This window comes from Leptopilina boulardi, unplaced genomic scaffold (genome assembly GCF_019393585.1).
Source record: "Leptopilina boulardi isolate dan_hultmark-lab unplaced genomic scaffold, ZJU_Lbou_2.1 LbouV2_277, whole genome shotgun sequence".
Lineage (NCBI taxonomy): Eukaryota > Metazoa > Arthropoda > Insecta > Hymenoptera > Figitidae > Leptopilina > Leptopilina boulardi.
In genome coordinates this window covers 318922-334786 of record NW_026137837.1, presented here as the reverse complement: position 1 = coordinate 334786, position 15865 = coordinate 318922, and the positions used below count along the sequence as shown (strand labels likewise).

The following is a 15865-nucleotide window of genomic DNA, read 5'->3' as shown; positions in this document are numbered from 1 at the left end:
ATTCTTTCATCTGAGAATGCGTATTGCAACAGTAATGTAAATGAAAAATGTCACAATAGTTTTAACATTGAATCTTATTGGAATTTTATATTTTTTAATGTTTATTTACGTACTACAATATTCTTTATTGTGTTGTGTGTAGAAAAAAGTTATTTTAGAAATTTTGAATCCGGTGATTTAAAGTTTTAACCGGTGGTTAAAACTATAAAATTTTCTTAAGATTCTCATTTTATATTTTGTTAATCAATTAAATTAATATTGTTCTTTATACAGTGATTCAATATGAGCAGCAAGAAGAAAAAAGTAGATTCTGCTACAGAATTCTATGCTGAATTGGAAAAATTATCCCCATTTGAAATACATATAAACGATGGAACGTCTATATTAAAATTCAAAGTCGTCAAGAACATCGACGTTTTACATCTAGACGTAGCGATGAAGGTTTATTTAAATTATAATTGTTATAAAATTTTACTTAATTTGATTAAAATTTTTATTAATTGATTCAGTAATATCAAATCCACACACAAGAACTTGTACAAAATATTTACATGTTCAGCAGCTGAACTTGTACGAGAAAGTGTACAATTTCATCACCAGAATTTCGAACAAATTCCTGTATCAGAACATGTACAAGCTATTGTACAGTAATTATATTATTATAGTTATTATAATAGATCTTGTATAATCGTTTTCTTAGGACTTTACAACTGCAAAATAATTTTTAGGATGCATAAGAGCAAGAACATGTATACTTTCTTATATACAAATATTAAATATATTTTCTTGTACAAGATCTTGTACAAATTCTGATACAAAAACTTGTTCCAAATTCTAGTGACGAATTTGTATATTTTCTTGTACAAGTATAGCTGCTGAATATGTACATTTTCTTTTACAAGATCTTGTATAAGGATTTTTAATAGGGGTTCTCGGGAATATTTCCAAAAATAATCTCTCGGGAAAGAATTCAACAATTTCTTTACCTGTTCTTACATACTAAATACGACCAAACAATAGGGTATAAAAAGTTACATATTATATCTAAATGTTTTATTCGTTTATACTTGCAGTATTTCAAGGAGTGTAAACATAACTGATAATCCTGAAACATTTTTAACCATAAAAACTAACTTGAACATAGAGCAAAGAAGACAAAATCTTCTTCTGTAAAGGATTGCACTACAATGAGTTATTTCCTAGTTTGTCAACACATTGTGTTACAAAATAAATGTATTAAATAACTGATGGTCGATTTTCTATCTTCGCAATTCCCCCAATCAACATCCAAAAGTGCAATCAATATCTTCTTGATCATTCGCAACGAAGCTGAAAGCTATAAAATCACTGGAATTCTCATCCATTATCAGAACCACATTTTCGTAATACGAAATATTGGATTCTTTAATACAATCTTTCTATCTATGTCCGTTGTTCTGATGAATCATGTTTCTTCCTTCCTACATCATATAATTTTGCCTCTTCCTCCAACAGTATGTTCTTGGCAAATGCCGATGTCATTGATTCACCCTGATAGTATCTTTAAATGTACCGTGATTTGAGCTTCCTTGTTTTACAATCAATTTCGTGTTTAATTATTCAGTAGTTTTTAAATTCTAACTCGCTATGAAGTATTTCCATTATTAAATTTAAAGTTTCAAGTTCGTACTATCAAATAATGGAAATTTATATTTTTCGCCGTCAGACATTTTAACTACGCTAATCAATCAATCATAAATTATACCCAAATCCCAAAATTGGTTTTAAAATTTCATATTTAAGTGATTACTTAATTCCATGCCTAAAACCTGATAAAATAATAGTCTGAAAATAAATTGATTTATACATTTATTTTAATTTCTCAATTACCTTATATAAATTCTCACGCACATTAAATTTTGTCATCCTTTCGTTTATGATATTAACGTTTTTTGTATCAATCACATTCACGCATACACTATTTCAGTCACTTATTTTTATAAGGAACATTATAAAATTGACATTTAAAAACTGAAGTAAAAAAGAAATGTTAACAAGTTGTGGGAAAAGGATCATTAATTGCATCGCGTTATTAATTTTTAATAACAGATTTATCACTGTTTGACAGTTATATATGATATTTAATATAAAGTATTTTTATATTTGTTTTAAATTACTAATTAAAATTTTTTTTAGTTTACATTTGAAAAATTTTCAACGTATGTTACATTCATCGGAGTTGAACACGAAGAAATGGTATGTGTTTCTCAAATATATAATCTTATTTATTAAAATTGAGGGAATGAATTTAATAAATGTATAGGGGTAAATATATTACATAAGTGTGTCAAAGACACAAAAGTTAAATAGACTTCACATTCAATTTGGTAAACTGAAAGACTTAATAAAAGCAAGGAAAGTCGACTGGACTTAAAATTCTGTTTGCTAAGCAAAACGAAAGTAAAATGTACTTTTAATTTGGTTTGGTAAATCGAAATAAAAAAGTATAATGTTGACTTTTGATTCCGATAGCATCCGTTGCTATGTGACTATAAACTTGAGACTTAGAACGTAATAACTTAAGAGGTATGACTTCATTTAGTTAGAGAACCTAGAATATTGTGACAAACTTTGGTTTTGTTTAAAAAACGATATCAGAAGTACATTCTACATTTGAATCATTTACTAAACCGAATCGCATACGTAAATCGAAGACAAGCAATTATCAATATGATAGTTTTTATTGAATCAGACACATAGAAAAATAAGAAACGAAAGTTTCTTAGAACAAAGAATATGTGTGTCACGATATATTAAACGTGAGAACTATTGGGATTTGCTAAACTGCAATACGCCATCTGGTGTTTACCTATTTCTGACAACTATTTTCCTTTTTCGTATTTCTTTAATTAACACGATAGAAAGAGAAATAAGAACAAAATGTCTTTTAGTTACAAATATGACAACCATATTGACTTATATAGAAACATACCTTTAAATATAAAAATAACCAAAAATTTTAAAAAGTTTACTTTGAAAAATATAATTACCTATGATTTTTAAATAATAATTAATTATTAATAATAAGTAATAATTTTTTTACAACTTTGTTAAATTGCATGTAATAATTTCAACCACTAGATTCAAAAAGGTTATATTAAGTATAAAAAATAAATTATTCTTAATTTCAGTAAAAAATTCGGTTATGATTGTCATATTTAATTTAAAATTATTAATCAAATAAACTTATTTCTAAAAAATAATAAAATAATCCTTTATACACTGTACGATAATATTTAACTTTTTTTGACACACAAAAAAATCCAACATTTCCGAAAACTAGGACCCAAAAAAAATTACCCATGTCTGGCCGCTTTGCTAGATCAATTCGTTTGTGGTTCTTAGGGGTGAAAACAAGCCCTAAATGAAAAGTGACAAGATATCTTTTAAAAATTATTAATTTCTTATTAAATTTGGTATCTGAAGGTTCTCGGGGTCGTTGATTATTAATCTGATGTCAGATTTTCAAAATTCAAAATGGTGGATCCAATATGGCGGTCAGATTTTTTTATAAAATTTGGTATATAGGGGTTTTTGTGGTCACTGATGTCGAATCTGATGTTAAACTTTTAAAATTTTAATTGGTGGATATGATATAAAAAATTAATAACTTTTTAAAAATTTGATCGACATATTGGATCCGCTATTTTAAATTTCGAAAATCGGACATTAGATTAATAATAAGCGACCCCGAAAACCCTCAGATACCAAATTTTATAATAAATTAATAATTTTTAAAAGATACCTTGTCACTTTTTATTTAGGGGTTGTTTTCACCCTTAAAAACCGCAAACAACTTGCTCTAGCAAACGGCCAGACACGGGTAGATTTTTTTGGGGTCCCAGTTTCCGAAAATGTTGGAATTTTTTGTGGGTCAAAAATCGTGTCGGACGGTAATATAATACAGCCCCTCAATTACTTTATTTAAAACTACCAAATAATAAAACTCATTTAACTCTGCACTTTTTTTATTATCTAGGCTCAAATCGCGTACGTCGTCATATCTAAGTCGAAGCTGGAGGAGGATCTTTTAGTATTTTTGAAACAAAAATTTGAAAAATTTAATTTAAATTCAATAATAGGACCATTAGACAAGGACATATTTTTGTCTTGTCAAAATGTGTTCTGTGGAATAAAATATTCCTCTTCGTGGTTCCATATACGACAGGTAATCGCAGTAAATATGCAAACACAGAACAGCACTGGTTTTCTTGCAACAAATAACAAAGTTGTTCTTGGTATAATTCATCATTCAAATCACAAACTCGGTAGTAAAAAAGTTTTTAACCATTATTAAAATAAACTGCGTTTAAGTATTTAAACTGTTTTAAGAATTGTTTAAATATCCTTATCAGTCAAATAAAAAATACGGGAACCGATCTCTTTCTGGTATAGGAAAATGCCTTTCATTCGTCCGAATAATTATTTCCTTAGTGAATGAAAGACGCTGGAATTGTTTGTAAAATTCTGCAGCATTCGCGAGTAGCACTGAAACCGCTATTTCCTCCACGCTCGAGTTTTTCTACTTTGATGTAAGGGACGATAAGAAGCATGCATATTTATGCGTTCCCTTTTAAAATAACAAATTTATAATTATCATAAAAAAATTACCAAAAACAACTTTGAATTATTCAATAGCATTTTAATTTTTTTTAACCTGTGTAATAATTCTATGGCTCCAAAAGATACTATCACAACTCTGGCGAGCTCCCAGAGGAAAAATTTAAGGCTTACTTTTCTAGGAGTAAATTAGGGTAGACAGACCCTCCTTAAGTGTCTGGAATGTGCGCAAATTTCCCTTTTTCCACGTTTGGATTTAAAGTAGTGTCTAAAAATTGATTAAAGAATTGAAAAATTTTGAAATTGCTCTAGTTCTATTAATTTTTTTGTTAATGTTAATGTTTGTTTAATGTGTTAACTTGTGTGGAAGTTGGAACAAATAATCGACACTCGGGATTAAAAGTAAAGGAATATGAGTTTATTAGTATAATTATAATAATTTAAACAGAAATTGTACAGCTCAAATCGGACAACAATCTATATCAAGTTCATTCGCCATAAAACACCACAAAGGCTTAAACGCGAGACATTTACTATTCGGAACTATATTTCCAATTACGAGACTAAACTCAAGCACACGGTTACTCTGTGTCGTCACGAGACGCTCTCTTCTCACACGGCACACTGTTGCCAACTTAACTATCCTAAATCATTCATGCCACTCATACAATGCAACATTCACTATATCATTCGTCCATCCTGACACAAACTTGGTCTCTAAGTTTCGCGCACAATTTTCTTAAAAAGGTACAATAAAATTAACCGTGGAATAATAAAAATTTTAATTACAACTTTTTTTTTATGAAATCCTTACAATACTGAAAATGGAGTCTGTTTGGCTCCTTTCGAACTCTTGAGCTTCGCCTTCACTTTTCCTCGAAAACATCGAATCAATTTGACTAACATTTTCTGAGTCGGACTTTTCAAATTCTGCTATTTCAGAGGTTTCAGAGTCTGAATTTATTACAGATGCTTCGATCGTCGATACAGTCGTCTCAATTTGTGAATTTTTGCATTCTTCGTCGCTTTTGTCATCGTGACCTTTCCAAATGCGCAATTGACTAACATTCGCTGTCGTTTTATTAGCTTTCGAGGGTGAAATTAAATGTTCGACTTTTTACGTATCAGATGGAAGACATTCAGTGATAACTAAAGGTCAACAGCACGAGCTTGCACTTTTGTTGATTCTCCAGTTCCGACTACCTCCGCTCTGATTTCTTCCGGAAATTGAAATTTCTCGGACTCTTCGGTCAATTGTCTCGCAAGGCCATCGTGGAATCTAGGTATATAGCCGTAAATGATCTCGAACGGTGTTCGTCCCGTTGTTTTGCATATAGAAGTGTTTAAATTGCGTTCCAATTTCGGTATACCTAGGTCCCAATCACGGCCTTCCAAGTCTGTAAGACTAGTTATCAATGCGGCAAAATTGTTCTGTTTAGTCGCTCAACTTGACCGTTCGCTTGGGGATGGCGACTAGAATTGAGTGTGTGTTTGATTCCGTGACTACTAAAAAAAGATTCAAATTTATTTGAGGTAAAAGCGGTACCTCTGTCGGTGATAAAACGCTTTGGCGCTCCGAATCAATTAACAAATCCTTCTAACTTTTGAACAACAGGCGCGGCTTTTGTACTAGTTACCGCGTACAATTTCAAAGGGTCGTGACCCTGGAGGAATCGGGTGAAACTCACTGGCTTGCTTTCCCGATTTTCTTTTCGCGAAGATACATTCCACACAAGACGCAATATGTCTTTCAACATATTTACGCATATTTGCAAAAAAAATAGAATTCTCGTATTTGGGCTAACGTTCTGTCTACACCAAAATGACTACTTAAGTCATGATTTTTGATTACTAACGCTTTTCTCATGGTTCTCGGTACAACGTAAAGTTCTTTGTTATCGACAATTTTGTACAATAATCCGTGTCGCAATAAGTAGTCTGTTACTTCGCCTTTTTCTCGTTTTGTGCGGTTACATTCGTTTTTTCGTATAATTTTGATTTTTTTGTGCTAGTTTATCGTGGGTATGTTGTTACATACTAATTTCGTCTTCTCTGACGTATACATTACAAACTATTCCGTGATTACAGTAAAGGGTATTCCTATTAACAAATGTCTTAATCTGTCCACGGACCAAAAGACAGCTAAAAGCTCCAGCTTACTCGAATGGTATACGTGCTCGGTTTCGGTAGTTCTCCTGCTAATGGTATAAACCAATCGTAAATTTCTTTTGCCTGAGCCCTGAAAAAGCATTGCCCCTAGGCCATCCGCGGAAGCATCGGTATGCAGTTCGGTGCATATTGCTTTAACATTGAAATATTCTAGAATCGGTTTTGACGCAATCATTTTTTTTATAGTTAAAAATGCTTTCTCTTGGCGTTTGTCCCAGACGAATTTCGTGTTATCTTTAAATAGTTCTATGATTGGCCCAATTATTTTCGAAAAACTTGGAATGAATCTACGAAAAAAGCTTGCTAAACCGTGAAATTGATGTGCACGATGAATATCGGTCGGAGTAGGGAAATCCACGACTGCCTGAACATTTTTATTACCAGGACTGATACCATTTTTATCGAAAGTGAATCCTAAATAATCTACCTGATCCATTCCGAATCTGCATTTTTTTTAAATTCATCGTTAATTCGGCATCTTTTAACAATTGTAGAACTTTTTCAAGTTTCTCTAGCAACTCATCCCAAGAACGCGCGTGGATCAAAATGTCATCGAAGTATGTGATTGCCAGCTCGGGCCCATAACGTCCAAAAATCGTTCGCATTAATTTGGCAAAATAAAAGGGAGCGTTCATGAGTCCGAACATGGCGCGCTCAAATTATCTGGTTTCAGTGGGGGTGATAAAGGCCGTCTTTTCTTTTGCCGATTCTGTTAGGGGAATTTGCAAATATCCCAATTTCAAATCTATTATCACGAAAATAATAACACCGTGCAAAAATTCTAACCCGTCGTCGATATTAGGGAGTGGAAAGACCATTCGGATTGTGTTCTTATTTAGTCGTCTGTAGTCTACAACTAACCTTATTGTCCCGTCTGGTTTTACGGTAAGTAAACATGGACTAGCGTACCGTGAATTCGTTTCTTTAACAATACCCATGGTTTTCCATTCTCCAATTTTTTTATTCATTTCCGTTTTTTGAGTCGCGTTTATTTTGTAGGGCCTGGAAACTACAGGGACACTTTCCGGTTTTTCTTGAATGTCCATTTCAATTAAGTGGGTGCTTCCTAATTCGAAATCGTTCATTGCGGAGCAAGTTCTATATTTATTAAGCAAATCTAACAATTCGATTTTCCTATCGGAATCCAGATTTTTACCTGTGATTTTGTCTGTCTCGGTAATCGGATCTCTTCTCGGTTCTAATTTAGGAGCTGTTCCTTGAACTGATAAAATGACTCAATCTAATTTTTCACCGGCTCGAACGAAAATGTTGTTTTTACTTTGGCAAACTATGATCTCGCCTTGAATCGTTGTTGTCACTCGCAGTCTTGCGACGTTCATCATACTGCTTTGCTGTATCTCGGTTGGCGCTTATCCGCTGTCGGCTAGTTGTTTCCAGTGTCTCCAGTTCGATTATATTTCGCAAAATGTCATCGACATCGAAATGTCCTCGGGATTAAATCGCTGTGCTGATGTGCTTGGACCAAAGTCCGATTGTTAGTTGTGTTTTAAATTCGTCCATCCCCAACTGTAACGCCTTGCACAAGCGTAATTTATCGAAGAAGTATTCTCGAGTGTCTTCTTCACGCCGCTGACATCGAGACTGCATGTCTTGCCACTTTTCGGTGAGTGATTTTTCCACCATGAAGGTGTGTGAAAACGCTTTAGGAAATGTTTGCCAGCCTTTGATATTGTCGAGGTTGGCTAAATACCAATTTTTGGCCGCTTTTGTTAAATGACTCCTCGCTGTTTCAAAAGCAATCCCCTCTGTCCACCTGTGTAGATTTGCTGTTGTCTCTAATTGTGTCAACCAAATCTTCGCATTAGCAGCACCCGTCAATCCGTCATATTGTGAAATATTGTGTGATAAATCGGGTAATACGTTGTAAAGAGGCACTGACGGAGATGGCTGATTTGCCCTTGCCAACAGTTGTGCGTTTTGAGTCATCATCGCTGACATTGCCGCTATCAGCTGTTGCATTTCCAATCCAGGTGCTGGGGGTTGAATTGGCATTGGATTTTCGAAGTGTTGTTGTTCACTACTGATAGGATTACCACAGTTATTAAATGAGGCCATGATTTTAATTGCCTGCCATATTTAATAAAGCTTCAGCAGCTTGGTTTGTGCTATTGTTTAAAGGACCATTTGACAACATTGTTTGCTTGTCGGTAAACCTCGGTACTTTCGATGCTTTTCGGTATTCGGGTATATTCGAAAGTCTTCGTTTCATATATTGGGAGAGGAAAAAAAATGGCTTCCAATTGCACACACACGCACAATCTCGGCGTTCTCGTGTGAAACCCACGCACTATTTCACATGATGCGCCGACATTTTTACAGTCGCATATTAGATTTTCTCAACTTTTCAAAACTTTTTCAACACTTCACGAGCACAAGTTATAGTTATACAAATATACAGTTCCTTGCACGTTTTAAATAGCTAGCATAAGCTACTAATCCCACTTCTGAGTTGTTAACTTGTGTGGAAGTTGGTACAAATAATCGACACTCGGGATTAAAAGTAAAGGAATATGAGATTATTAATATAATTATAATAATTTAAACAGAAATTGTACAGCTCAAATCGGACAACAATCAATATCAAGTTCATTCGCCACAAAACACCACAAAGGCTTAAACGCGTGACATTTACTATTCGGAACTATATTTCCAATTACGAGACTAAACTCAAGCACACGGTTACTCTGTGTCGTCACGAGACGCTCTCTTCTCATACGGCACACTGTTGCCAACTTAACTATCTTAAATCATTCATGCCACTCATACAATGCAACATTCACTATATCAAATGTTAATTCCAGTTTTTGAAGGGTAATTAAAGAAAAAATTGTGTGAAAATAAATTTCATTTTGCTTTAATCAAAATAATTAAACAAGTATTTTTTTCTATTTTTTGTATTTTTTTAATCGAACTGGGCCCTCTTTAACTTTTTCAACCAATTGCAAATTTCCCTTTTTCATATTATATCTGTAGAAAGTTTTACATAGTTAATACAAAATACAGATGCGCACAAGAGTTATAGTACCAAATCCAGGAGCTCGCTAGAGTTGAAATAGTGTTGTTTGGAGCCATCTATTTATTTATTTAAATTATTTAGATTATGAAAGATATTTGGATGCGCAAAAAATTAAATTTAAATGGAAATGAAATTTTAAACATGGCATTGGCATTGCCTCTTCTAAAGGAAGAGAAAATTTTTGAAGGAGCAGCAACAATTTTGGCAAACGTGAAAAATGAATCCGAACAAAATTTTTGTAATGAAATTATGGCTTTATCAACCACACTAAGTTCACAAATTTGTGTTTTGAACAAAAAAATTGAACGGCATTCCTCTATTCTGGAATCAACAGAAAAACAATATTTGTTTTTAAAAAAATGCAAAACGCCAAATGATTTAATCGGTAATATCAAAATATTTAACAATTTAATCTAAATTAATTATTATGTAAAAGGGGCTAAAGGCAACTATTATTGAGTAGTTGCATAGGAAGAATCGGTTTCAAACCGATAAGATAATAAGGAAAAGATAATTTATTTAATCATGAAAGTAGTCATTATTACAGCCTATGATTTGTTACCAGCGCTATAGTAAACAATATATATTTGTCCGTTAGAAGTCCAAGTCTATCTTCCTAAAAAATTGTCGCAATGCCATTCCTGAGTCTTAGCGTTTAGCAAATTGTCGTCTTCGCATGTAGCTATCCATTCGGATACGTTACAATTCTCGATAAACTTCTCGTAGCTGTTTAGAATACACTTTAGCAGCGATTGTTTGACCAGGTTCCAAAAATGTATACCACACGATTCCTGTGCAACGCCACCATACATACAACAAAGTTTCACGTTAATGAATATTCCCGAACAGTTCCGGGAGAATCGTCTGCTGATAACCATTAATACTTACGTCTATGATTATCGTACTTAATACTTTTTTCTTCACAAGTAGTCACTCAATTAAAAAATCAGTACGAGCATAAGACTTAAGTCTTAAGAACTACGGACGGATGTCTGAGTCTTGTTATAAAGGTTTTGGCCTGAGGCCACGAAAACCTAAAAACGACTCTTTTTGTTACGCGATCCTAGTCATATATCGTCACCTTAATCAACAAACCTCGAAACTTAAATTTTGTTCAAAATTTACTTTTTGGATTATTCGATTCTTTACACATAAATAAATATGCATTTTAAATAATACGACTCCTAAGCAATAAATATAGTTTAAAAATTCTACCCAGCAAACCTCGTAACTCCACTGCGAAAATTTGTTAATGAAAAAAAAATTGACAAATTTAAATATAAAATAATATATACTTGAAGTTGTTCACGAAGAAAAATGTCTGGTTGTACTATTTCAAATTTATATTTGTGAAAAGTACTAACCTCGTAACTCCTGAAAATTTTAGTTTATGTAAAGTACTTACCTCGTAACTCTTTAAATTAAAAGAATAAGTAGTTGTAAAAAGAGTAAAGTTTAAGATTTTCATATAATATGCAAAATGAGTCTTTTAAAATCTAATGAAATTGATACATTTGCCCAAATATACTATTTATTGTTTATAAACAGTTTTTTAGCTTTCCTATAAAGTTGCATGAAATGAAGTTACGAGGTTTGCTGATTAAGGTGACGATATATGAGACACCGTTTCTAAATGCGTCACGCATTGTCTTTAATATATTAAAATGATATGCTGAACTTAAGTTCAGCATATCATTGTAACTGCAGGCGCATTATTTCAGATACACTATTTTTTAAAGCAAAACAGATTAAAAGAAACCATACGCTTTTCTCCATTATTATAACCACTTTTGCATGAATAATAGTAATTATATACATTAAATATTATTGGTTCACGTGTTGTAACTACGGGACAACCTCCGGCGTTTGGATAATTTCTCATACGTCCTTAAATGTTATATCTAATTAGCCCTTTCCATAAAGAAAGGACCTTTGTCAAGCTGTTATTAGGAAGAACCATTTCTTCAAAGAATAAATAGTCTGTAATCTAATAGCGTTTTCTCAGAAATTATTAAGACATAACAGAGAATTAGTTATGAAATTTATTTTTCCTCTTTACATTTCATACATTTAAATTTTTGCCTCTTTTGTATTAAGTCTGAGCAATACCGCTGCTTCTTTAAGGTCTACATTATTCCCTATGAGTTTCTTAACTTGACTATAACCTGTAATCGACTGACACTCTTTCTATTGTTCTGTATCTTTCCACTGTTTAAATTTCGAAATCACATATTTATCAGATACACCAACTATCGGCTTAAATCCGATAAATTGTTCTATTGCAACTATTTTGACTAGTTTATCTGCTACGTTTTTATAATTATTTCTGCTGTCCTGGGACCCAGAGACAATTTGTCATTTAGTTACATAACGATTCAAGGCATAAATATCTGTCTTCCTGACAGAAATAATATAGATATTTTTATATCAGCAACATTCCAGGGTCTTAGTGGCACCAAAGAATATGGCCATTATTTCAGATCATAGAACTGTAGTAGGTGACCCCAGACAAAACAAAATCCTGAAATCTTCTGATTCACGATAAACTCCTACATTAGAACAACTCTTTTCGTCTATTACTTAAAAATAAGAGGTAAAGGTTCCAGTCGGAAAAACATGTTACCGTACCTGTGAAACTCCACAAAACAAACATCCTTACTTCGTTTAGGTGATCTTTCGCCGTCTTTAGTTCAACCATTGATTGTTTGCGTGTACTTTGTATTCTATTTGCAATATCAACTGTCTGATGTTGCTGCTATTAATCCAATGGGAAATATGTCCTTTATCAACAAGAAACAAATAAATGTCCATATCTAAAAAGCTGACATGAATGACTTTAAGTGACCCTTCCCCTATTTTGAGGTCATGTAATTAATAAAAGTACAATTAAAATGTTTTATTATATTTTTGATTCTAAAACATCTTAAAAGTAATTATCAAGTATCCTGGTAATAAGATAATTCTATTTTAAAATACATAAATTAAAAACCTTAAAGGACGCATAGTAGTTTCCTTTAGCCTTTAAAACTACATAATAATTTTTGTTATGCATAAGCGAAGAATCTTAATGTTTATAATTCACCTTACCGGAAGGGTGGTACTGGAAAATTGGAATTGAGAGCTCACTACCAACTCAGTACTAATTTGGTGCATTTTGGTCCTGAAATAGAACTGGGAAATTTACCTGTGAAAATGTTTGAGTTACCGTTAATACCCTCATAAAAGTGACAAGCGACTAGCTTTTGTAATTCAATAATATTACATTATTTAAATGTAATTATTTAATGATAAATTTTAGATATTCATAATCTGGAAATATTAACGAATCTCTATATGTATTTTTTAAAGTTGAGTTATTAAAATTACAAATTTTTAAATCAATAAAACTTTAGTTAAAATTATAATCCTTTGACAAAGGACCTAGCGGTCTATTGTTCAAGGAGGGATTGCAATATAATTTCCAAACTTAACGAAATTTTCTACAAACTATTATGTTTTTTGATGTTGTACATGCATATCGTGAGAGACGTTCTGTTGATCTAACATACCTTTAAAACTAATATTAAATTACTTTAGAAATGTCTTCTTATGGGTTATCAGGTAGTAGTAATAAAGTGGAACTCAAGCCAAGTCCAATTTAGTACCATTCCAGTACCACTCTTTCAGTAGGGCATTAAAATATCAAATTTTTTTCAACAAAATGTTTTTGCAAATTTACTGCACAACAATATTTACATTTTTTTACAAGTATATTTCTTGAATAAGATCTAGTAGAAGTTCTGATGCAAGAACTTGTTCCAATTTCTTATATCTGAACTTATACAATGACTTTTAGTAAGAATATATTCATTTTTACTATAACATATAATATAAAAAAATTTTCATCACAATTCACATAACTATATAATACTATTTCACGCTGACTATAATTAAAGAATGCTTGCAAAAATTGGAGGGTAAATTGATCGCGGTAAAATCTCGTTCAGAGATAAGTGCGAAAATGAAAAAAACAATATCCAAATACACGATTCAGCCTGAAAAGTGAGTTTAATTACTGTTATATCATTTTTATAATATAAAGTCAGATATTCTAATCAAATTAACTCTTTAAATATTACATCAAATGTTTAAAATATTTAATAAAAAATTAGTTGACTAGACAAATTTATCGCATGACAGTTTAACAAAATCAAATTTTATAGATTTGTTAGTTAAAATAGTTATGATCTGATGGATGAGAGTAATTATTCTACTAACGTTAAATCATATTATATACTTAAAAATTAATTTTATCGAAAAAGAGACATGATTTTTTATTATTGTTTTTACATTAATTTAGTTTCTTTGCCGCAAATAATATAAATATAAATTTAGATTGTCTGTTGAGGAATCCTTAACAATTCTTTCACACGAAACTTTGAAATTTGGAAAATTCCCAAAATGTAAGTTTTTCTTTCATTTAATTCATTTAAGCACTTTTTCATTGTTTATGTAATTGATCAAATAATTACATCTTATAATATTTCTATATTTCATTATATTTAATTTTATAAGTAGAGAATTAAATGTGACCACTGAGATTTACAAAAATTTTCCTGCATCCTTATAATTTTATTAAATTTTACTTGTATAATTTAAAAAAAAATATTTATTTTAACCATTAGCAAATGCATCTTAATACTTGCTTTCATTTTTAAATTGTTTTTCTATTTTAAAGCGTTTATTTATAACATTTTTATTTTGTAGTATTCGATACATTCCAATATGCATTATGTCAGCCTTCAAAGGATTTAAAAAATTTGGAACTGTTTCATGAAAAAGGAGGTATTTTTCATTTAATATTATATTCAGTAATTAAAATTAATTTATAAAAAGATTTCTGACATTATACATACAAAAATATAGTTTTTTCTTTGTTTTACCAAGGAATTAAAATATTTGCATAACTCTTGATATTCAAAGCAGATATGATTACATTTGTATGACCATTTTTGTTCTAATCAACTAATTGGTAATCACACCCTTTGACTGGTCTAATACAATCACTATGGAACTGACATCAGGCTTCCAACTTCGCAGATAAAGGTCCTTAAGATCTTGCTTTCGCGACATCTGCATTGACGATCTTTCTGTCCTATATATTTCTTGTCCTTTCAAGAGTCTTCTACTTCATAATAATCAAAGTGTTGATAACACCTTATAACCATCTCTCTTTTGTGTATTAGGCACGACACAAAATCCTACTTTATGCGATACAAATACTTCAGCCAGTCCGACTCTTCTTGTTCATTGACTACAACTGTGAGTTTCATACCTCCCCATACAGCACCTAAACTTTTAGCAATATTCGCTACATTGCCATAATATTCTAAAATTGATACAATATTGAAGAAATTATGATACTAATGAATGAATGTTGGAAACATTGCTGACATTTTAGGAGCTGCAAGGGTCGCTCTTTATGTCCTAGGATCGTCACCTCCTTGCTTCCTTGCTTTTTCTACACTTCTTGCAACTATTGTTTCAATATTTCTTCCTGGGTTAGGTAACGTTTTAAACGTATCTTAACCCAGATAATAAAATGCTTGCATTATGATTAGCCAAATGCTAAATGGATATCCGATTCATCTTAGCGAAGTATCAACTGACTAACAGATTAACTAATTCTTGAGAGTTTGACGAACATTTTCTTTTCTTATGTGATCTATCTCATGAACATCTTAAATCTTACATTACGCAGTAACACTTAAGGAATAAAATAATCAAAGAATTATGCAATAAATTATTTTATAAATAATAATTAAATATATGACTCTTGAAATTTTATAAGTAATTTTATAAGTTGTAAAAAGTTTTATATGCTTCTTTATATATAAACGTAGAAAACACGTCTGATGATGATTGTTCAAAGACCGATGAAGCTCCATCAATCAAAAGAGGTATAATTTAAAATGCTATAATAATCGTAATCTCCATTTAAAATTAAATTATAGTATATTTGAACTGTTATATAAATATATATATATATATATATATATATATTATATTAATATAATGAAC

At 31.4% G+C, this 15865-nt stretch overlaps 1 protein-coding gene across 2 annotated transcripts in view; it reads left to right on the top strand.

Annotated features, from left to right (window-relative positions):
* The first annotated feature begins 277 nt into the window (after positions 1-277).
* The window catches only part of LOC127281706 (uncharacterized), a 28755-nt gene continuing 13167 nt past the window's right edge, over positions 278-15865 (top strand). Inside the window, exons 1-8 of one of the 2 annotated variants that reach the window (XM_051305558.1) lie at positions 278-441; positions 2176-2235; positions 4019-4207; positions 9887-10190; positions 13741-13846; positions 14180-14247; positions 14552-14629; positions 15688-15744. In XM_051305558.1, coding sequence (XP_051161515.1) covers positions 283-441; positions 2176-2235; positions 4019-4207; positions 9887-10190; positions 13741-13846; positions 14180-14247; positions 14552-14629; positions 15688-15744 — 1021 coding nt within the window. In that variant the 5' untranslated portion in view covers positions 278-282. The remainder of the gene's footprint in view (positions 442-2175; positions 2236-4018; positions 4208-9886; positions 10191-13740; positions 13847-14179; positions 14248-14551; positions 14630-15687; positions 15745-15865) is intronic. The other variant, XM_051305559.1, reaches the window with a different exon arrangement.